General features: G+C 28.5%; 1 protein-coding gene across 1 annotated transcript in view; it reads right to left on the reverse strand.

The window, feature by feature from the left end:
- Positions 1–26599, reverse strand: part of LOC142330091 (uncharacterized) — a 579867-nt gene extending 553268 nt beyond the window's left edge. Inside the window, exons 1-2 of the mRNA XM_075375149.1 lie at positions 26063–26599; positions 17829–18573 (exon numbers count right to left, since the gene is read on the reverse strand). Coding sequence (XP_075231264.1) covers positions 17829–18487 — 659 coding nt within the window. The 5' untranslated portion in view covers positions 18488–18573; positions 26063–26599. The remainder of the gene's footprint in view (positions 1–17828; positions 18574–26062) is intronic.
- Positions 26600–26850: the final 251 nt, after the last annotated feature.

Genomic DNA, 26850 nt, shown 5'->3' on the forward strand with positions numbered 1-26850 from the left:
TTAAGTTTATAAATAGAGTTTACTGAATTTTTCTCCCACAAACATTTCTATTCAAAAATTTTTAAATCTGAAGTTAATGTAGAGGATAATCTAGCAGCCAAATTCATAAAACGTAATTTTTTACTTTAAAAAACTTACCACAATATTAACTTTTAATTGTTATGTGCTATTTTATTATGGATATAAATATCCATAAAACGTCATAACTACGGTCTTTGGAAAAAAATAAATAAAATAAGATAAATTAACCTAACAAAATAAATCGTATGTAGATTACGATACAAATAGTATTATAAAAGACAATGCTAATAATATATTGGACCAGGATGTTTGGTAGATTTGGGATGACAAATGAATACCAATAACGGACATTAATTCATACACTGATAAATTTATTACAAATGAATCTGCAGGATAAAAGCCAAGACATGCTTTTTGATATACAAAACTTCGGTATCACGCACCACACCCTGCCATCGTCTACTCCTTACAGCACGACCGAACACTATAGTATACTGTGATAAGTAATTTTAATACAACCCCAAGCCGGTAAAGTAGAATACAAAGATAATATTCACACAGTACTTGCCGTACTTATTTATATACTACTCCATTAATATAACCAATTATTATTACGGTTAGTTATGTTGGCTGAACTGAAGCGACCTCATTATATTAAGGGCTAGGGGTCACACCAATTGGTCGAAAAGAGAAACGATGACAAAAGGAAAGGGGGAGAGGTTGACCTAGTAGAAGTATATTCTCATTCACTTACACCCACACGTTCGATCATTCTCTCTCTCTCTCTCCCTAGATGATATTGCAATGTATTTCGCGTTCTCTCTTCACGAATCTCTCTCTATAACTCTTTCTCTCATTCTATACACCATATTGTCGTCCTACATTCAACATTCCGTTACGATATCGAGCCGTCACTATTTTGCCTCTTCGACCATAAAACATTCCTCTCTTTTTAAACTAATAACCGAACCACCCCCACCCACAATAACCATTCATTTAAAGTAAACCGTCTCGCTTCATACAGTTTTTATTGCTAAAAAGCTAAAACAAATATCATTATACTATAATACCGGTCTCACAATTCCAAATATCCGTATCGATTATACTTGAAATCGATCGATCTTTTTTTCATTTATTTTAATACTTTAACAGTTAACCTAATAGAAGTTCGATTTCAATTATTCTATCCTATCTATTTTATTAAATTACTTTTATTTTTTTTCCTTAACAAATTGTATTAAATAAGCTGGTAAACTAAATAAAATATGAAGAAATCAATATTTCCTGAAAATAAAAAGCCTACTAGAACAGTCCACTTAAAAATAAATAAGTCTAAGTTATTCAATACGCACTACATACAATAGACGATTGGTTAACCAAAAGCATATGACATCGATTAATTACTTACAATTATTTCGTTTTTAACTACACTTATTCTTTTTTAACGACTAGCACTAGATAGGGAATCTTGGAGAGCTGCATCAAACCAGTCAAATGACTGAAGACAAAAAAAAAAAAAATCTTTTTTACTTCCCTGTACGAAGTAAAGGAAGTATTGAGATCGCGAAAAATTTCTGTTTTCAGATTTCAACCGAAATATCCATTTTAGCCTTCCCTGAATTCATTTTCACTAGTTTCAGCGTGACGTCTGTACGTACGTATGTATCTCACATAACTCAAAAACGATTAACCGTAGGACGTTGAAATTTTGGATTTAGGACTGTTGTACCATCTAATTGTGCACCTCCCCTTTTTATTGCAATCGACTGGACCAAACGTGTCTAAAAACATTTGAATTTTGGATTTTTTCTTAACTACAGTAATAAGCCCTCATTGAGAGCTTTTCAACGATAGAAGTGGTACTTATTTTCATTGGTTCCAGAGATATAGCCAAATAAAATTTAATTAATGAAATATTTAGATGTTACAAGAGGAAGGCACATGGGTTCAAATCAGACTTCATCTCTTTAAACTTTTTTTAAAAAATTGTTTATTTGTAACAAGTACTTACATAGTTACGCTATTTCTCTACATACTCGCCACTCCGACTTAGACATTTGTCGTAGCGTGGTACCTACTTTCCAATACCTTCGTCATAGAACGTAGCCGCCAGTGTTTTCAGCCATGTTTCTACTCTGGTCTGCAGCTCGATGTCTGTTCCAAAATGTTGTCCTCCTAGCCAGCGTTTCATGTGAGCAAAGAGGTGAAAATCGGATGGAGCCAACTCCGGGCTGTACGGTGGGTGATCAAACGAAAACTTGAAAAAGTTGACACTCGCTTCCTTCCCTGACCGCCTACATCATGAACATCTATCTGTACGTCCTGCTTTAAAGTTCCTGCACCATTGTCGCACTCTGCTGTCACTGATTTAAGTTTCACCGTACACATTACTTATTCGTCGATAAATTTCAGCTGCATTACACCCCCTCAGCCTGAAGAAATCGAATTACCCCACGACGCACTTCACACTTGGCGGGAGATGCGATTGTTGTAGACATGTTTACGTGCTAGCTGCGTGTTCAGAATTAAACGAAGTGACGCGGCGTGATTGAAGGCCATACTAGAGACGCTGCGCAACACATATGCGCAAAGATTCATCCGATTTTTGCGCTGGTTTTTATTTCGGGACCGATCGGACCTTGAAAAAAAATAACCCTCGTAATATACGTACAAGGAAGTCATGTGGTGTCCACATCAGATTTTTTCTTTAAAAAAGGAGTATCACGATATTCCTCCTTCAAAAATCTAGTAGATATCTACAATATATATTATGTACATAAACTAAATTGTAACAAAAATAATTAAATATACTTTTCAAAACATACAAATAGTAATAAAATTTATGAATGAAATTTATTAATGAATCATAATTATTTATAACATCCATTAATTTTTATTTTGTATTTACTCAAACTAGAAATAGATATAATTAAATAGAAATAATATAAAGCAATAATTATTACTTTAAAACTTCTAGCTAAAGTAATTTTTCACATTTTTACTTCCCTTTGTTCATATATATAAAAGAAACAATATTAAATGTTAGGATAATTTATTTTATAGCTAGCAATTTGTTTTAATGAAATTTAATTCTTTAATAAAAAAAAAACTTTTAAAATAAGGAGAACGATATTAACTAGAAATGGTGAAAGAAGAGGGAGGGGAGTTGGAGCGACACGTCTACGAGTGCAGTAAGAGTGAATTTATTTAATAAATAAATCAGAACTGTAAATCTAGTCAGAAATGAATGTTGTATTACCATAAAAGTAAAACGAGTTAATAGCTTAAGCATTTTCAACATTACTCAGACTTATTAAATAATAATAATAGTAATAACAAAATATATGAAAACATCTAAACGTATAAGATTTAAAAGTATACTACGCGTATATGGTTAACTTTGACTTGAGTGTAATAAAATATTCCATTAAAACTATAACAAGTAACGTACGCTATTTAAAAATTTATTCATATAAAAATGTAATTTATTTAACAAAATTAATAAGAGCACAAGCACAATAACGTTATAACAATATAAAATATTTAAAAAATATGGCAATCCTTAAATTTCAATATTTAAAAACTGAAAAATTAAATTTAGTAAAAAATTCTCTAAATTATCTATTTTTCGGTGTGACACGACTATTTTTTGGGATGCACTGTGGGCCAATTTTGAAACCAGCTGTGAAAAAATATTTCATGGACTCTTTTATTAAGGATTATGGCTGCCCAAAGGTTCCTAGGTCAATCTTTTTTCAATAGCATTTATCATAATTTTACAACCGTAGTCCCTTTCTATTTAAAATATGTCAGCTGCTCCCCCAATGTGCTTGGGAATATTTTCGGTGTTATCATACTGAAAAAAAGAGTTTGGCGGTAGATCTTTTTACTAGACTTCATTTTTCTACGTTTAACATTATGTTCTACGTTTAAATTTATTTAAAAGTTGCCATAGTTTATTTACAAAGTATATAAAATCATCTTTGACTAAGACCTCAAAAGAAGTACTTCCACTACATACCTAGTTTTATTTTATTTTTGTATTTTTTAATCTTTTTTCTGAAAACACCTTACCCACGGGAAACAATAAAGAAATATGATTATTATAAAAAACACAAACGTAAGTACAAGTATTTAATATATTAACGAGAAAATACAAATCTGCAGACTAAATGGAGACCGGCCTCCGAGAAAAACATTAGGTTTAAAGATGGAGTAAAAATTGAAAACGTGAAGTATCTAACGTGCACACATAAATACAGATTGAACTTGTGGAGATACCATTAGTAAGGTCGTATTAGAATCATTCTCTAGACTACATGTTCGGATAATAGCTTTGGGTTGACAAATTTTCCCCATCAATGATCTTCCTATCACCCCTCTAACAATTTTCAAATGGAAAGTTCCATCTGAAATAGAAAATTAATTTTCAAATGGAAAATTTTATGAAAAATCGTTCAGTTACATCTCTCTTTCTCTCTCTTTTCTGTTTAACCTCCGGAACCTCTGTAAGGTATTACTACAGAGGATGATATGTACATTTGTAAATGAAGAGTATAGTGTGTCTTGCACAGTCTCAGCCCGACCATTCCTGAGATGTGTGGAAACCCAACCACCAAAGAACACCGGTATCCACTATCTAGTATTCAAATCCGCATAAAAGTAATTGCTTTAAAAGAGAGAAAGAAAGACGTAGTTTCACCAAATATCATGGAAACTAACTGTTAATTTCATAATAATCTAGGTTAACCGTAACGAATATACCAGTAGACGAACTGAAAAAGTTATATTTTAAAGCATGCCCTTCCTTCGCTCTATCGTCTATATTTATAAAACTAATTCATCCCAATTTACTAAATTACATGAAAAAAAAAAAATATTTATACCGCCAAATCGGTCGACTATTTTTAATCGTTCAACGATTATTCATAACTTTATTTTAAAAGTTTTAATTAGCAGTAATAAAATTTTATGCTTCCACTATTTAGAAATAATTATGCGTAATACAATTAATATTGTTATAAAAACACCTTAATAATTATTTTAAAAATGACCAATTATTCCTAGTTTGTTTCTAGACACGGAGATGTGTAAGGTACGGTTACAAAACTTTCACCCCACTAGACTAGTATTAATGAACAACGCTTCTCTTACTTGAAAACCATCAAAAACAAAAGTAAAAAAAAATGAGCTTAAAGTTAATTTGATAAAAAGAAAAGGAGCAGATCGGGCAAAAGCTAAAGATGATATAATTCATACGTAACAGTCTCCTAAAATATAAATACGAATCGGAAATACTCCTAACATATGAATAAGACGACGGCAGACTAACAGGACATAGTAGAAAAAGTAGGAATGGTTGGTGTAACGGACACAATAGACCCTTTTTTTTTTATTGATTAAGACTATAAAGTCAGCAACAGCTAAAGAAAATTATTAATGTACAAACAGAACGAATGATTACGAAAACTAGATATATGAACTTCTTCCTCTGATACTGGTTAGATAAATCTTGAAAACCCACGATCTAGTGATAAACTCGTCATCGCAAATCAGCTGATTTCAAAGTCGAGAGTTCCAGCGTTCAAGTCCTAGTAAAGTGAGTTATTTTTACACGGATTTGAATACTAGATCGTGGATACCGGTGTTCTTTGGTGGTTGGGTTTCAATTAACCACACATCCTCAGAAATGGTTTACTTGAGACTGTGCACGACTACACTTCATTCACAATCATACCTATCATCGTCATTCATCCTCTGAAGTAATACCTTACGGTGGTTCCAGACTAAACAAAAAAGAAAGATAAATCTAGAAAGGAAATGAAATAATTTGGTATATATATGGAAAAACGTTTTTGTAAAAGTGTACAGCCTATATTACTGAAAAGGCCCTCACAAATAACGTAGTTTCAAACCTGAAAAAAGCCTCGGGATCTCTACAAGTGTAACTTGTAAGTGTAACTTACAAGTGTATAAACAACAACTAAAGGATTAATTATTGATGGCTTAACTTATCAAAATCATTACAAGTTTGTCTAATTTACTGTACTGAACTGATATCCGTTATTTTTATACAAGTTTAAATAATACAATAGGACCTGGCGAAATGATTTGTAACTAATTTACAGGGACAGGAGGGAAGCGATTGACTATTCCAGTCCAGAGAGGTTGCCTCAAGTTGGACATCTATAACTGTTAAGGTTCCAGTCATAACTAAAAAGTCATTATCTTGATATGACGTAACATAAAGCTAACCCAGCAGCAATATATGTAAAACATAAGAAACAAAGAATGATCATTGAGATTAAACATGATTCCAATTACCAAAAACTTACATCATAATTAAATTATATGAAAATATATAACTATGTTCGAATTTTATATTATCTCTATACCAATAATGGGAAAAATAAAAAAAGGTTTGGTTCTATAAAGAAAAAAACAACAGTTCAACTTCTATTGGTTTAAAGAAAGTTCTTACTTCTGAATACAACAACCAATGAAAAAACACAAACACAACTTCAAACCACGCCTACTTGCAAGTGTATTCTTAACTACTCACGGAAGTAACCTCCATTTAAACTAATTACCGTTTCTCAAATAAGCTAACGGTAAAATGTTTGGTTTTATTTGGTAGCCAATATGAAAAATAAAAGCAGTCATTATGATTACATAATCTTAAAATACTTCCCAAAAATATTAATAAGAAAGATTCTTTTATAAATCGTTTATTTCTTATAAAGTACAAATATATTAGTTTATTGTGGAAAAATTTACTTTAAGTTATACCAAAGTATCTACAGACACCAATAAAATAATTCTTTTTCTAAAAATCAAGGAAAAATTTACCTTGACTAGTCACTTAATTCATTTAAATATTTTTTCTTGCAGATTTTAAGAGAATATGGAAAAAAGTAATGGTATGCTATAATTAATCTAAACAGGTTAAGACCGTTAAATTATCTTTACTTACATTTTTTAAAACATTCTCGAGAATTACTCTTTGATTTCAAACATCCCAATGATTTTGGAATGCAATATTTAATATTAACTCAAACTGACATAGATCAAAATGCCGACAAGTAATTCAAAACATCGCTTCAAAACGTTAATTTTTTTGCTTTTTAAATATGAAAATATATACAGTCCGACAAGAACGAAACTTTCCCTAAGATAAGATGAATGATAATTTTTTTTAGAAAAAGATGTGCTCATATTGATACACATACCGTATAACTTTTTTTTCTACTGCGCTTTCACAATCCCAGTCTAATAATTTCATTGTTGCCGGACTGTAATCATTAGCAAATTAAATAAAGTACAGAAATAGGTTTACCACGTAGAACAGCAATAAAAAATGTAATGGAATGTTACAGAACTATTCGAACACTCTTCACCGTGATTAATGTCTAAAAAAAATAAACATCTCAAATACTTCAGCTTTGTTTTAGTTTTAATACTGCATTATTTAAGTGCCATTTTCTCTTTAAACTTACAAGAAGGTTTTAATTACTTATCCAAAAAAAACCACACACATATACGAGCGAGTTGTTACAGACTATCTGATTTATTTTTATTAATTTTTAAATGGTGAAACATTTTAAAAAATAAATACATAAATTATATTATACAAACCTTTAGAAATAAATAAATAAAAATTAAAACCTCTTTTTAATAATCAATTTATAATAAAATAAAGTACTGTAAATTATTTAGACAAAATGGGTAGATAATAGTAGAAGGTAGAATGATATGAGCTATTAAATCAAGTTTTTAGTTAAGCTAACAATTATTTTTATACACCCTGTACTACACAGAGAACCGGACTATCAGGTTTCAGCTATCTCTCCAGACCCTTATACACATAAGATGGTCTACTACAAAGCACAACACACACACACACACACACACACACACACACACACACACACACTCTCAACATACAAATCTTGTTTTATACAGAACATGACTTGTTCAACATGCACTAAATTAAAGCGCATATACAATATACACTTTACATTCTCTATCAGTCAACCGGGTACTAATATAATATAATCTATACGATGTAATTAGAATATCTTCATGCTGAAATTCACAATTAATTATGAATATTAGACATTAAATTATAAAATGTAATATAATAAGGCTACATCGTTTGAATAGTTCATAAAATTAAATTTAAATTTAATTCATTATTTATAACTCAAATTATAAAAAAAATAAAGTTTGAATTTAAAACAGGTTATATTGAAATTAACATAGAACTAATATAAAATCATCTTTTTTTAAACAGTTTTATAATCTATGTTGTTAGAACAGCGTGATCATGAGTCATGAATATGAGAATAAATATTTATCGATAATGATTCATGGCTTTCTCATCATTTTAACGGAGAAATTTACATGTTTTAAATAACACAGGAAAGTTTTACTAAAAAATAATTTTTTTAATTTATTTTTAATAAATGTAATATAAAACTTTAGAATAAATATGTACATTAAATTATAGTATATGAAAAAAACTTTCGTACTCAAACAATAGGTTGGCCGGTCGTGATTATTAGAAATTCACACACACACAGAGATAGAGAGAGAGAGAGAGAGAGAGACTGAGAGAGAGAATTTATCATGTAATACAAAAGAGAACTAACCGGGCTGATCTAATGGTTAACTCGTCACAAATTAGTTTTTTAACAGCTGAATCTTTACTATTCTAATAAAGGTTAGTTGCTTATTTACGGATTTGAATTTATCTATAGTATGTAGCAGTCATCCAGGATTAAAGGTACACCGATCTGCAAAGGAAATGTAAATAAGATGTCCTGGAGTAGCATTAAAGCATCCTTTAAACGGATTTTTTTCGTTTCTTGAAAAAAGGGGGTAATTAAATCGTCTCTTTTGTAGAAACCACCTTTTTTAATTACCCTTGAACTCTTCATACCAAGGTTTTTAACAGTTTTTGGTAAAATCCGTCTACTGGATCATTTGCTAATAACGTTGAAACCTGTGTCTGTGTCATCTTCTCGATATTTGTGTGCTTTATTGGTACACAAATAAAATACTTATTGCGTAACAATATTTTAAAATATTCATTAATATTGTCCTTATTTTTTATCAAATATACAATATGTACTTGTGGAAAATTAACGCGACTGGAGTTTCCACACACAAATAAATACATTGTACATACAGATTGTCATATGATAAATTATATAAATCACGTTAGGAATGGGTAGATATACTACACCGTGGTAAAAAAAGGAAATTTTCCTAACATTTTCCCGGATGGATCAAGGGAAACTGTGATATAACCTTGATAAGAGCAGCATCACAGAATACACAATTATAAGATAAACATGAAAAATAAAATAGTGGTTAATGCTTCGTCGTAAATCGGTTGATTCAACAGTTTATTTTAAGTCGAAGGAGGTTCAAATCTTAGTAAACGTTAGTTGCTTTTATACGGACTTTAATATTAGACTCTGATACTTTGGTGGTTAGGGTTCAATTAACCACACGTCTCAAGGACGGTCGGCCTGTCTGTACAAGATTACACCTCATTTACATACCACACATACATATATCCTCATCTCATTGGACCGTAAGGGGGTTACTTATTGTTCACTAGTTGAACAGATTACAACGTACACATTAGGAAAATAATAGAAGGCGTTAATGAAAATTATATGAGCACATATTTACGGACACGTTGAACGGAATATAACAAAAATCATCGACAAAGAATAATTTTTTTTTCTAAAAGAAAATCTTTCCATTTTATTTTAAATAAACTGATGAGAATATTTTTCAAATGGTTCTGTAATTTGTTAAAAATGGCAACGGAAACACAATAAAACTCCTTTTACGTAAACCAAAGTATTATGTTCAATTATATAAAAAACAATTCTGTTGTCTGGTTCGATAGAATTACACTTATTATTACTTTTTATTAATACACGACTAATCTTTTTAACAAAAATTAAACATTCATAAATATAAACACAAAGATAAATTACAATCTTAGATTTTCTAAATACTGGTTGAGAAAACTCGTTGTGATTTTTCGAGGGAGTTCTTCGAGAGATGATATACTTTAAACGGGAATACACTTAAGCATAGTAAATAGTTAATAATGAAAATAAACTAAGAGTTTTATTAACATTAATACGGTATTAACTCCAAACTGCAATCAGCGTATGAAGAATTAATTACAGACTGAAAATATAAGCCAGAAAACGGATTTTTAAGTTCTAAAAACTAGTGACAATAATATTTCAGTTAGAGACGTAATAACGCTGAAGGAACAGGCTAAAGTAAGGATATACGATTTTACGCCTAAAACGAATATGTACAGTTTTAAAAAGAAAGGATTTACAAAATACAAAACGATAACAGTCGCTATTATATTCCTTCTAAAGCTACTGAACATATGAAAAATTTCGAATAAAAAGAACTATTACGAAAACTAAAACAAATTAAAAAATGGCACAGAGGATAAATGCAGCGAGTGTGCTTAATGGTGGAATAATTGTCTTAGGTATTCTTATAATCAGTTACTTTTATACAGATTTGAATACTAGATCTCGTTGATACCGGTGTTCTTTGATGGTTGGGTTTTAATTAACCACACATCACAGAAACGGTCGACCTGAGGGTGTACAAGACTACACTTCACTTACACTCATACATATCATTCTCTAAAGTAATACCTGACGGTAATTCCCGGAGGCTAAACAGGAAAAAAGTATTCTTATAATAGAAAAATAATTAAGGAGACAATTTTGAAAAAGCAAAACGATTCAGAAATCAAACGTAAAGGTGATGATGAACTGACAACCGTTAAGGCCTAATATGTGCAACATTATTTATAACGAACATCTGATACGATACGTGGCCTTCACTGTACAAAAACTAAAATTATTTTCTGAGTTAAAGCAGTTTTAACAAAAAATTTTTTTTTCTTTTTATGAATACTAATATTTTACTTTCCCATCTAGATAGCGCTATAGCAGAATTATGGCTCTAGAAGGGAAAGTACTATAATCGGTCCAATGTTGGCATATGAAATTTTCACCAGATCTTGACGTTTTGACACCTAAAACCGTAGAAGCGAAATTTCTTCTATGTAAGTTGTGAAATTACATCATCTTAGTTAGTACCGCCACTCCCGCGCGAATTAAATACGGTATACACGCGCGCTTTAGTTAGAATGATTAAATTAAATAAATGAAAAAATATATTTAAATAAAATTATAAATATTTTAAATTAAGTTGTGTAAGTAAGCTGTGCATCGGAAATAACCGAACTGTGTTCTTTGCGTTTTTAAGTTGAAATAAAGTTTTTACATCCTAATATTTAAACATTTTCTCCATACTAGCCGTATAAATAATGTATTAATTCATACAGAAGGAGTATATTAATTTACTGCCGTTTACTACACACCCAAATTTTTCTTATGGCTGTGGCAAATGCAAAGCCCCAGAAGTAAAACAGGTAAAAGTCAAAGTTGCTTTCTCTAAGAGTAACGATGATAAATATAGTGACAGTATCACCTACCAGTAAATTTCAATGGGGTTGGCATGCCGATATACAGCAATATAACTGCTTGTTAAAGAATTTCAATGTATTATTTTTTTCCTTAATAGCAAAGCACGGTATATTTGTTCTCTTAATGATCATATCATGACCCAATAAAAACCTTTATGGTTATGGTAATTTGTTTTCACATCATTTGTATATAATTATACAACTATAAAAAAAAATCTGAATTTTACTATAAATACTGGCGATATTACGTAGCTAATTTTGGGAATTTTTTATTTAAAGAAGTTATTATTAAAACCCATTGTAATTTTTTTGTATGGAAATTAGATTGCACATTTCGATCTGAAAGACTAGTACTTTTTTTTACATAGCAAAATTATGATACTTTTTAAATAAATAGTATATTAATAAGTTTTACATAGAAAAACAAAAAGGAAAAAAAGAAGATAATAATAATCATCTGTAACAATAAAACCAGTTGTGGGCAGACGCAAATTGAAAGCAACTCATTAATAACTTAAATGGTAATAAATAACTAAACATAATTGCTAATGAACGGCCTTCAAACCATGTCAGTTAATATCAATTCTTAACAGATCTGTCTACCTACTAACTGACCAATCTGGTTTTTAGCAATTATGATCATTATTTTATTAAATTACAAATTTTTTTTTCTTTTGGATAAGCAACCTGGAAGGCCAAAACAATGTAACATTTATACTCAAAATTAAAACAAATCCTACCAAAATCGAATTATTAAAAACAAATTCAGTGTTTTTTAAAGTTTCCCATTAAATCAATCTTCTTTAAATTTTTTATTTTTATTCTAACTTGGGATATATTTTTAATTGGATAAATTTTTATAAAAATTATTAATTATTTTAATTAATTATAATTCAGTAAAGTATTACCTAAACAAAAAATTCCTTAAATTTATTTTCTATTTAATTTTGAAATTTTCCTTGAAACATAAAATATGAAATCGCATTCATATGTACTAATCCGAATATTTTTATAGGAATCTTTCTAATGACAACTTTTTTAATATCCTCTTAAGTTTAGAAAATTTTGTTTAATTATAATAAAATGTATCCAACTAATACATTTCCACAAATGTATATAAAACACATGGTTTATCAACAAAAAGAATATATTAATTTTGTTTATTTATACTCAGCTTTAATGTTTGTTATACACTTAAAATGTATGACTAAAGAATTGTTTTTTCTAAGAGTAATGAAAGGGAAAAAAATTTCCTCTAAAAAAAAAAATAAAGATATATAAATTAAATGGAACACATTTATGACTAATTAGCAAGAAGAAAAATAACAAAAGAAAATCTAGAATAATAACTTTTAAGAAACAGTGATTAAAGACTAGATAACAAAAACTAAAAACTGTAACAGAAAATTAGGAAAAAAATTTAACTTTGAACTATACATTGACAGTAATGGCAAACTAATTTAGTTTTATACTGTTATGGCAACCAATAGGGAACCAACCTAGTATTTTATTTGTATAAAGATGTATTCATTTTAACTGCTAATATAATATACTTAATCCTAAGTGACTGAAAAAAATTTTTTAAATAGTTGAAATTTCTAAAAATAAAATCATATTAAATATTGTAGAATATTTTAAATACATGGATCTTTCATCAAGAAATAAAAGCAGATGTATTACACACATATTTCTGATGACAAAATGCTTTTTCACAGTAAAGCGAACATTTTAAAACTAAAATGAAAATCTGTTGTTTTTATTAAAAAATATTTCTCTTTATACCACATTTTTTTATTTTCACTATTGTAAAAAAAAAAAAAATACTTAAATGGATTAACAAATAGATCTTTACTTGTCAAACAAGCAAATATTTGAAGTTGATACACCATAAGGTCTTTACATTAATTCCTTTTTAATCTTTACATGTGCTCTCTCGGCTATAAGTACATAAGATGAAGGCCATCAAGAACGTCTGTATCCATCATACATCTTTTAATAATTTTAATACAAGCTTGAATACACCCTTCACTGAAATAGACATAATAAAGTTAATTCACACAACTGAATTACATTTATTCAGGATAAAAGACTGTGTTATTTGTTATTAATCACATGCAACTATAATCCGATACCCAAGTAATTAATGATAAAGATGAGAGATGAAATTTTATCAAGTTAAATCATTATAAAAGATATTTTACGGTTTTGAGGATACTATCTACCAAATAAAACACACAGTAAACAATCTTTTCTTTAATCTGAAATATTCCAAGTTCAAATTGTATTGTGACTTCATACTTAACATCTCATGTTAGTATCGTATTCCCACATACAAAAACGTTAAGCGTGAATTAAAATTTTCCCCTTGACTGCCTAATGTTTAAGAGAGTGAATAGAATGTGGCATCCCTGAGGAACCATACATACAAATGAATGGTATAAATCGGCTAGTTCTTAAGTCAAACAACCCAAGTAACAATATCAACAATATCTATGTTCCATCCAAAATACAATCTATACAGGACGCAAGGAAGCTGAGATCTACTGTACAGTTAATTACTCATATGGAAGACAATGATAACTCTAAAGTACAAGGAATGAGGACAGAAATAAAGAAATACATTAAACCGGCATTCAACAATACAATGAATACTTTGAATACTTATCTTATAACTTATAACTTATAAGTGGCACAGAATCTGACTAAAAATGGAGTGGAAGAATTTATATGGAGCCAGATGGAATCAAAGAAACACAGTTTAATAGTAAGAAGAAAAACACCTCTGTGGAGAAATAGGGAATAGATTTACACAGAAAGTGATCAGACAGCTTGATGCAGCAAAGCACAAGAGAGATTACATACAAAAAAAAATGTCATAATTGAACAAAAGTCCTGTGCTAAATCATTATTACTACTACATTCAATGCAACAGATTATTTTACATTAATTTTTTTATTTTAAAATAATTTTAAAAAGCTTCATGGTTTAGTTCTAGCTCTTATATGATTTAATGCTAGTAATAAAAAGTAATTACATTAAAAAAAATGACAAATTTACTTAAACTCTAGAACAAAAAAATAATTTAACGTAACAAGACAGACATTTAATTTGCATTTAATTCACACCTGATAACAAAATTGATAAGAAAACATTTCAGCAACAAGAACTAGCTACAAAATAATAAGACTAGATTTGAATAATAAGAGCAACAAAACTTTAATCTTAGAAACATAAATCAATAAAATACTTAAGATAACAGTGTTTGACAGCAGTTTTATTAACATAACTGTTCAAGAACATCATATTTACTTCTAATCTGAGAGCTGTTTTTTTTTCTAATTATAGAAATAACTAATGTAACAAGCTAAGATTAGACACATGAAACAACTTCCTTCCTAGTCAGCATTCGTACACCTCCTCATATTTACCCGAGATACTTCATCATGAAGTATCCTAAGATATCGCTTATAACACCTTATATCGGTACATTAAAAGAGTCAAGCTACTCGTGAAGATATAAAACAAGTTCATAATGCCACAAACTACTTGATTACAGCTATCAAAACAAACACTATAATACAAACAGTAAAATTTATTTGCTATAATAATCCCACTGAATAAATAATATTTTTAATGTCATAAAAACACATAATTTGATAACTTACTATATTTTATTATCAAAATAAAAATATCAACAGAGATTAATAAAAAAGTAATAAAAAATTAAACTTTCAAAGCCATAATTGCTATAATTAATAGCACACCACAATATTCCATATCAAAAATTACAAAAATTATAGAAAAATAAGTAAATAAAAATAATAAAATAACAAAGCTGAAGAAGTATCTTTTATTTTAGCAGGGTAAAAACTGAATTTTTAGATAATTTAAAAACCTACTGCTTACTTTTTGTGAAGGTGGCTTTAGGAATAATTATGTTAAGATTCAAAATGAAAGATTCCGAATACTTTCTAAGTATTCAGAAAATTCAAGAATTAGGAACGAGAAAGTCAATGAAAATGTCAATCTCTTATATATATCTATATAAAAATATAGATAAATTGTTCTGGAGGCATCAACCCTTCTTAGCCCCCCAGAGATTGTTATAAAAATAATCTTTCTCATTTTCCCTAAAGAGATCTTCAATAATAAAACCTACTACTTCAGGGAATCAACTTTCCCGCACTTCTGATAACATCTGTTTTCGACTTCTTTTTAATATAACCTTTTACGTTTTATTAATTAAAATAATTTTTTGTTTACTTTTCTTATAAACCATTCCATTAGGAATAACTATACTAAATTTCAGATTTTTAACTACTACAAAAATTGGAGAGCTGATGAAGAATGAGTCAATACAGGGTTTTCCATTTATAGATCAGTTTGCCACCTTATCATTTCTTACAATAAGTTATAAGCAACAGAGAATCCTTTCTCAGCATTATAGTTCACTATATTTGGGAACACCCCATCTGATTTCAAATTCCAGTCTACACTGATATGGATGAACTTTAACTGCCAATAATGAGAAAATTATAAACACATCAAAATTTAGAAATGTAAATGAATAAGTAAATTCATAAATTAATAAACTAATTTAGTATACAAAATAAACTTAATATAATAGGATGAAGAACGTAAATTTATTCCTAAATTCTTCTATATTTATAAAGGAACAAACACAAAATTTTTTTTTTTAATTATTGTGCCAAAATATTAAACAATTTAATAAGAAAAAATGGATATACATAAAAAAAAATTAATAGAGAATGGGAAAAGCAGGAAAAGACATAAGAGAACCTTTATCCAGTATACTGACGATAAAGAAATTCGAGATTAGTATAAAATACGCAGGATTTGCTCAGTTTCGTGGTTACAAATCAATAAGGTTTAATTAATTTAAAATATACTGCAAAATTTTTGATACTGTAGGTATATATATATATATATATATGTATATTTCAAATGGTGAAATAATAATGAGAAAAAATAAAAATAATAAAATTTGTTACAAATTTTACAGAGGTATAAATTTATTCTTATCTTATCTTTTCATTACAAAAATATTTAAATAAGAAATTGTTTTTTTGACGACGAGCAGGAAAACATCTGCTTGGTATATTTTTGAAGTTGTGTGCAGTGTTAAATTTAAATTATTACTACATTTAAATTTTTATATGAGCAGGTAACACAGATTTACTCAACAGCAACTTCAACTCCTCGTTAAAGCCATTTTACAAATCTTACATAGTACTATTTGAAAGAATCACTATTTCAATGAGCCCCAATAAGGTTGAAGTTGCCCTTCCACAAATCTGCAAATAGATAATAACAATATAGAACTTCAGAGGATGAAGAATAGATGATGTGGTACATTACAGAGAGCTGATTCAATTTCTATGATACATATCCTTGGATAATATAAATGCAGGGATAGTTGATATATATATATATATATATTATATATATATATATATATATATATATATATATATATATATATATATTTATATATATAAATATATATATTTATACATATATAAAAATGTTAGTGAAAGTGAATAATCTCTTATCTCCTGTTGCTTCTATATGGGATAATCAATCACAGCCTCTGACTGGAGTAGTAGTTTTCAGTTTTGGACGGAAACACAAATCAAAAGAATAAGATCAAATTGTCCCATTGAGATTCATTAAAAATTAATATTTTACAATAAATTTCATAATATTTTTATAAATAAGACTCCTTACTGAACAAAATATACGTTTGTTCAAAAATTTGAATTAAATTTTATAAAATATTGTTTTTTAGATGAATATGATTTAGTTGTTTCAAAATTTCTTTCATACAACTGCAATTCTTCAGAAGAAAGGGATTTGAAATAATTAAATATACTAAAAGAGTACAAAAGAAAATTACAAAGCATTAATCAAACTTCATTTATCTGAAAAATAAAAAACCTGATAACAAATGTAAACTACAAAATACATTATTATAATTATAATTGACATTGTCCATCTGCAAACATATCGTATCTGAACAAAAATATGACTTAATCGTTATATCTTAAACAAAGATATGAAACATACATAGCAACAATACATATTAACAACCTTTGTATATCAAACCACAATTGAAATAACTGACAAGTATGTAATTTGAAAAAAATATCACTATAAATATATATATATTACATATTTTTTATAAAAAAAGAGTACTGCGATTAGAATCAATATTACAAAAAAAAATCAATGCCTTTACCTGACATAAATGATGATGTTGTTTGTTAGAAGGCGTTTCCAGCCATAAGGTACAGAAACAGATGACACTTCCTGTGTTTTACACTGCTGCACATTAGTGTTATTACCATTATTCACATTAACACCCGCCACAGCACCCGCGTTATTTACATTTACATTAACATTAACGCCTAAAGCACCCGTGTTCATATCACTTCGTGTAGTATTTGTATTTCCAACATCCTGCAAAGGTTGACTATCACCGCAGGATGAACTAAGACTACTGCAGCTTGATTCTGCTGTTTCTGATCGGACTGAATCACAACGTGGAAACACAACTTCACCACCCATCACAGCCACAAAATTCCCGTCCTCCCTACTTTTCACAGTGAAACCCGGAGGTTGGTTTCTGACTGCTGAACCCGAGTAAACATGGTTCGTTGTGTTGCCAGCATTCTGAAATCCATTAGCATTATAGAATGTCTGCAGCGATGTTGGAACTTTATTAATAGGTTTTACGGAGGCCGATCCGGCCGGGTACACGACACCGCTATTTCCCACGAGAGGGTTTGATTGCTGCTGAGCATAGCTAAACCCATCACCGGACACATACACTAGGACATTGTGGAGAGCGGAGTTGGAGGTCCCCGGCCGCTGGGCCGTCTCAGGCTTGCCGGCCATCCTCCCACAGAACAGCTTCCGTCACTGGAACTGCTGCCACCATCACTGTACCCCTTCTGAATCCACCCCACGGCTAATCCGACCTCCTAGAAAAACAAATACCATAAAACATATCAAAATCGACACAAACATAAACATGCTGTATACCATCAGAATTTACAGAAGTTACAAAGGTAACTAAAATGTGCAATCAGCAATAATAAAAAAATCCAGTCTTCATCTAAATTCATATACAACCCCCCAAAAAATATGTAATAAAATAATAATTAAAATAATCCGGATGCTAAAATGAAATGTACAAAATTAATAATTGCTGTTTACTTGGATGGTTACATGAATAATTCTATTTCCATTTACACAAATTTTTCCAGACATTCAAGCCTTGCAGGATTAAAACAGAATCATTAACACCAGATTTTTCAAGGCAGTTTAATAATGTATATTTAAGAACTGGTATTATTATTTTGTAATACAATAAAATGTTTACAATCATATAACATATAACAGTCAAATAACATATAGTTAATATTTAGAGAGTCAAAAATACTACACTTAAAAAATGTGATCCTAAAAATTCATTACTCAATAAAAGTCAATAACACACTGACCTGTTTAAATCAGCAATGTTTAAGTTGTAACCACACTTATATCTGTATCATCTCCCTACATGAACAACAGTATTGGTTGTCACAGCCCAATCATCCACACACTTCATTAAATTTAAATGAATCAGGTGGATAAAAAAAACCATATTTTTATCATCATTCATAACATGCCACTTTATTCGACATTAACGTAAGTATGACATTCTTTATTTCTGAAAGATGCGATTTCATGTAGTTGAAAGTGGCAATTGCCCACAATATTTTTTATCACTACGATGATTAAGTATTCACAAGTTACACAATTACGGATAAATATTAAAATTAAGCTTAATAACAAAACAACAAAAAGGGATAAAAACAATCCCGATGACAAAAACATAGGCTAAAACAGCACAATTATTTATATTTAAAAGCAAATGAATCATATGATTAAATTCCTGGAATCCTGGTTCAGTTTTTATTGGTGGACCAGCAAAAATAATTGGATTTGCAACCTACACCCCTTGTTTATGAATCAATATGTCACTGTACACCTTTTCAACACTACGTTCACCAGATCAAAATGTATTGATAAAAACAAACGAACAACCAACCATGTGACCACGTGATATCAGGAACAGCATAAAAACCTACTATGAGTAGATCTTAATCAGTTGATACTGGGCATGGAGAGGTAGCTGGTAAACATCTCTGTTAACCAAACACACTTTGAAGAATAATAATAATAATTGATTTTTAAAAAACCACATAAATTTTTTAAAAAATAAATGCGTAAAAAATGTTTAAATGTACCTCAGGCAAAACACAGTCAACCTTGGCTAACCATAAAAAATATCTCAAATGATAATTAAAAAAATTTCTTATTCTTTACTACTTAAGTTATAAGAAATCACAAAAAAATTAATTAAATAGAAAAGAACAAAATATTAAAATGCAATAATTAAAAAAATGGATTGAAATGTTACTGGCAGACAAATTTAAAACCAATAAAACATATTAAAAATTTATTTAACGTAATAAATAAGCATCCATAAAACCAATTCTATCAATATACTAAAAGTAAAATATATCATAACTGAAAATCAGAATTAAAAGTTTATATCAAGAGAACTATTGAAAATAATCAGCAATGGCATCTGAATCGTTAACACATACCAAGAAACTTTCTACCAAATAACTGATTAATAGTTCACCTCTCAAGAGTGTTCTTATAGCATATGGTAATGAATAAAACATAACCATCAATCAGTGTGTATTTACATAATACACCCTAGTAAATAATATATTTATATCAACAATATCTAAATATTGAAAACAAAAATGCATCAATAATAATGGAACTTAATACCACATCTATCATAAATATCAATAACAAAATAAATTATTGATATCACTAGATGGTTGATATACTGTATACCTGCAACTGATATGAAATGAATATGTATTTCAAGCTTCTTGTAATATGAAGGAAACTTAAATACAGCATTAAAAAATTAGCAACATGTACTTCCAAATACAGCAGGTTAATTAAATAAAAGTTAAATTTGTAAAAATTTGAAACTCTATAGTAATAAAAAACGTATTTATTACACATAAATAAAAAGCATTATCCTGTATCTAATCTACCCACCAATTTATCTTCATCAAACAATTTACACCATTCATAACTTTCAAATTCATTTATCACAACACATATACCTTAGATTTTGCATATATCATTAATTAATTAGTGTTCACTTCAGCAAATAAAACATGTAGTGATGTTGAAAACCAAGTTTGGCCTTAACTGAGAATATCACACCAGATACACTACAATTATATTCACTATACTGAAAAAAATAGTAATGTGTGAATGCCGAGAAAAATTAATTTTCAAGTAATGACATGTTTAAATCATTTACCAATGTACTGAAGGACTGATTGAATTATATGAAAATAAATTTACTGAATCCCTTTACGTGTATTTTTTCTTGATAAAAAAAAATTAATGAGGGGAATAATCTCTATGTATCCATTCAACAATACAGGTACTAATGATATTATCAGAATATTGTAGATTTGAAAATGAAATAAAAATATAACAGCTAAAAAAGCATTTAATAGAAAGAAACAGTTATGTTGTAACTCGTAATTAATCATGGAAAATTAGAACATACTTATGCTTCTTTACTAATATGAAATATTAGTAGAGGCACTTAAGAAAAACAGTTGGAGACATTTAAAATCAGGACATGGGGAAGGGTTGATAAAATTAAGTAAGGAAAACTGTATAAAAAATGAACACATAATGAGAAAAGAACAATTTCATGTTAAGGCGTTTCACTAGACAGTAATTTAAAAAAATAAAAATTATAGGATAATCTTAAAGAAAACTGTTAGATAAAGGATAAACTATTAGAAACTTAGTTTAACTGTAAATAGAAGAGAATGGAGTAAGATGACATAGTGCGAGGACCTGCCTCTGACACATAACCATATGATGATCATCATCAACTGAATATGTTTATCAGAGAAAACAGAATACATTACATTTAAAAATATATTTTAAAAAAATTTATAAATCAATAAACTCTACTTCCTTTACAATATAAAAATTAATCTTCACATATCAGGAGTTAATAACAAATAAATCACAAATTTATTATTTAAAATTACTACATAACATTAAAATACTGCAACATGTTCAATATTATTACTTCCTCTTTATTAAAGGGCATGTATAAACACCTTTTATTTTTAAATACTTGAATTATAAACACAAAAATGTTAAAATATCTAAAATATTTTTTTTACCTCACAAATTACCATGTACAGTAATTAATTAACACCCATTTTCTACATGACATTTATGATAAAAGGAAAAAGACAACAAAAAAACATATAAATTTGGAAACTATTTATGAAGTAACAGTAGATGAGATAAGGCCAAAGGGCAGAAAGTATAAGCTTCAATTTATAAGGTTATGTTGTATGTCAGAATTTAGTTTCTTATTTATGCTCATTTTATATTATATGATTAATTCACTGCATATGAGTGTGCTGTGTTTTTATGATTACTTCTGCATTGAGAATGCAAACCAGTTCCTATATGGTAACTGACACAACCCAATCTATTTAATTTAATTTATTCACTTTATTTGCTATAAAAGTATACACATTACAAATTACTTGATAAAGATGAATTTTATACCATATAAGAAATGTCAACCTAACTAGCTTTTTAATTTAAAACTTTCCACATGATATATAATCATTCCACCTAATACAAATAATTAAACAGTTTTAAATTGGCGTTTGATATCACGAGAAATACTCATTAATGTCATAAAAATAAAACAAAAAATATGTAGCTATATCACTACTAAAAAAAAGATATAACAGAGCTAGATAATAAATTAAAATAGTAATTCAATAGATGTAAGTGAATCGTAAAAAAATATAAAGGGTAAAAGAGTTTACTTATTGTAAACAGTTTTTTCTGAGCATGAGAGAATGATTAAAGAAATAAGTGTCGAGAGTGGATTTATCAGGGTGTAAGAAGTGTGGTCTGGAACACAAAGGTACATTTGCAATGTAAGAAAGATATGTATAAAGCACAATTTGGGCCAATTCTTATCTATGCGATAGAAACTTAGACAGATGGAAAAAAGATGGAGGGTCGAGTACAAGCAGCAAAAATGAAATTCAAGAGAAGCATACTGACAAGAATAGGGTAGGAAGCAGTGATTAGAGAGGAACTGAAATTGAGAAGCCTTATCGAGTCAATTGGAAGATCAAAGCTCAGGTGACTTGACCATATTGAAAGGATGGATGAAGAACAAGATGCATTCAAAGGAAACAAGTAGATCAAGGGGTAGACCAAGAATGAAATGGATAAATACAAAGGTGGAGAGAATATGTGGTGAGAGTAATGGAAGAGAGATGGTTCATGGATGAAGGCAGATGGAGAAATTTTGTAGAAGGCCCAACCTGAGAAAACTTGACTTTAAAGGTAACTGAAAAATGATGGTGATGACAAATAAATTACAATTGAAAATATAATAACCAACAAGTAATATATGGAAACAGGATTTTCCCTGTAAGTAAAAGGGATTTGAGAAAGTATTATTTTATAACTCCATCTCAGAAACAAATTAAGGTTATTAAACAAAATATTCTGGGAGGTATAAATGTAATAATGCTTAATGTTATTTAGTAATTGCTTAACAGCCAGTTATCCTATTCATTTTGCAGAACAAAAACTTATTAACCATTGGGCCATTAACAAATTCAATAACCTAACAGAAAAAAATTATTACAATTCAGCTCTTCCTAACCTCAATCAACAAGAATTATCATAAGTAACAACAAACTGACAGTCAATTACAGGTACAAAATTTACTAACATAACGGATGAGCTCAGCAGAGAAGTCACATACTGGGAGTCAAACTTGACTACAAAATTAAATGTTAAGATTTAACTGTTACAGGTTTGCTTTTAAAAATACTACAATTTTCCAGTGTTATTGTTTCATATTAAAAATTTGCTAACCTAATCATATATACAAATTCTTAAACTTATCTGTTTTCCAGAATTTTTGCTTATCACTACTATTGTATTTATTAATTTCCGCAGCTCCATATGTTATCTGGGTTGCCATTATTTTTAAAAATATGGGTAATTTAAATTAATTTACAAAATCAGATTTTTATTAAATGTACAAACTTGCTACAAATATTGTTTTAGTTAACATAATAGTATTTTCTGAACAACTTCAAACATCTATTCAAAGACAATATAAAACTAAGCACAATTCTAAAAATAATGAAAAAGCATAACTGATAAAATTACTATCCTCATATTTTTTTTTTAAATCCCTTTGTTCCAATAAAACCTATTCATACTGCTAAAATAAAATAAAATGAAGTTTTATGTTATTTTTAACAGTTAAAAATGAATATCCTGTTATGAATACCTGAAACCTCATAATTAGGTCATTTTAGATTTCTTTTCATAGTATTTACAATTTATTCAATTATTTCATCTAATTGGTGGAATATTACTTCATAATCCAAAATGTTTTGAAGACGTACATGAAAATGATAATTTATTTTATGAACATGTTCTTTTGTAAAATATTAAAAAACATTCTAAAAAACATATAGATAAGTATATATATGTATATACTAAATTTAGTTACTTTTTTTAGAGGTAATATAAATTCAGATATCTCTAACTGATTAACAACTATATTTTTAATCTTTACTTCCCACAGAACATAATTTACTTTGACCAAGTGACCAAGACACATTTTCTTATTTGAGCAATTTATGACATAATGATTTATCCAAAAATAAATTTTACTATCACAGAATTATCTCTATATGGAAAAGTACTATAATAGATAAGTAATAAATTAAATTTTTCCCATTTAGAAAGTTGATAAGAGCATATACTTAGCACAACATAAAGCTATAAAATACACTATGATCTCAAAAAATTAGCTGCAATGACTATTAAAGAAATTATAAATTAAGAATATACTATAACATATGTTAAAAATGTAAACCAGAAAAATTAGTTTCCAGAACAAAGATTTCTTCAGAGAATTATCATTAATATTATTTTTAAAACTATTAATAAAACACAGACACACATACACAGCTTAAATATGCTTTGTTCAAATGTTAACCACATACATTCTTACTTAACATATGGCACAACATTGAAGTTTATCAATAGAATGAGGAACTTTACTTTTAAATAAACGTTACAGATAGATGTTTGTACAATCGGGGATAATGATGGTTTGTTGATAATTTTGAATTTAAGTACCTTCAATGTAAAAAATAAAATTTAAAATCTTTAGAAGTAACCTGGTTAGAATAAGCTATATACAATATGCCATCATTACCTTGCTGTGCATTACATAAGTCTAACTACCGGTTTCTTTTTGATAAATTAAAAAGTTGGCTGAAGAACCTTCTAAGATTCAAATCATTCATAGATTGTAGGAATTCTATTATTTAAATAAATGATTAGGATAGTGTTAATACATGTTGTTTATCTTGTAAGGAGAGAAATTTTATCAATGTTATTTAAATCTACTTGTAACTACCATCATCACTACTATATAGAAATGCATGATTTGTTAAAAACATTAATATTTTTATAAAATGAAATAATTTTATACAAATACAATAAGTGTAAACAAATTTAAATAACCCATTTGAAATTTATAATGTTATGTTTTCGTTAATAAACGAAAATAAACATACAGTAAACAAAACAAGCATTAAAAGTAGGTTAAAATAATTATTGGAGATTACTTCCAACTGAACTTAGTGGCCTAAATTAAGAGCATGAAACTATTAAAATCATTATTCAAGACAATAAAAATGCTTTAAACTAAACAGATTTTAATCTGGCAAAAAATAATTTTAATTGTAGGATTTAAATAAATTTTATAAATAAAACTTCAGGGCAAAAAAAATTTCTTTTGAATCAATTTTTTTTTTAATAACGATAATTACTATTTACTTTCTAAAAACAATGAAATACGATTTAATTCACTGAATGAATTACACCACAAACTGAATTGAATTAAATTAAAGCAAAAAACTAACTGATATTTAAATAGCAATTAACAAATTACGATACCTAACCTAGAATTAAATAAACTTTCATTTTAAAACAGAAAATATTTCAGTAGTAAGTATAATGTAACAGATCATGCCACAAATTAACAATAAAGCATTATTAAATTATTTATCTCACAAAAAATTAAAATCAAAGAACGTTTCAAAACTTTACCTTAACCTAAACTAACCAACAATATCCTAACAACCTTATCGCTAGCTTATTTTAATTTAAACAACATTTTAAACTAAACGTTCAATTAAAGACTTCAAAAACAAGTTTTAAGAAGTATAAAATATTTATTTAAAACATAAAATGAGACTAAATTAACCTAAATGTTACAATATTTACCTGCATGACGTAAATGAATCATATAAATAAGATGTTCCTTTCACTATATGCCTTAACATCACATAAAATTAGATATCACAGGACCTAGAAGTTCACACAAACACTTGTTTTATTTAACTAACCTAAATCTTTTACATATTCACTTATTTCACAATAAAAAAAATAATAATAGGGTAGGCTACTACAGTTGTCAACACGGCTGCTGTCGACACCTGGTAAATGACTCCTTATGTTTTCACAAATTTAAATATGCAGTATCTATAAACAAAGCTAATTTAATTATTTTGATAAATTCTTAATAAATCTCGTCTTAAAACCCGATTTCTACGATACAACGAACACTGTACACAAACAAACAATTACTTTCTTTTAACAACACTTTTCGCACGAGTAATATTGGAAAAATATGGTTCCTCGGTCCCAGAATCCTTTGCGCCTTTTGCGGATGTCTCGGCAACTAAGATCCATGATGCACTTCACAAAAACAACACAAAAATACAAGGCGTGAAAATGGACGCGTTCAGTTATTCAGAACTAGTGCTTTTAGTTGGCTTTGATTGCAGCTATAGCATTTTTAGCAACGCAATGTTTATCTCCCATAAAACTGATAGAAGTTCTAAAATATGCCGTTTGAGCGCCACTTTCCAGACATGAATTAAATGAACAAAGTTTTCGTTACATGATTTCATAGTTTAACAAATTCTGAAAGGAATATACTTATATATCGTGACTTCGGTGAACCGATAAAAATAAATTATAAAAGCAAAATATAAAACAATTAAAATTTC

Source organism: Lycorma delicatula, chromosome 9 (genome assembly GCF_047948215.1).
Source record: "Lycorma delicatula isolate Av1 chromosome 9, ASM4794821v1, whole genome shotgun sequence".
In the NCBI taxonomy this organism is placed as follows: Eukaryota; Metazoa; Arthropoda; class Insecta; order Hemiptera; family Fulgoridae; genus Lycorma; species Lycorma delicatula.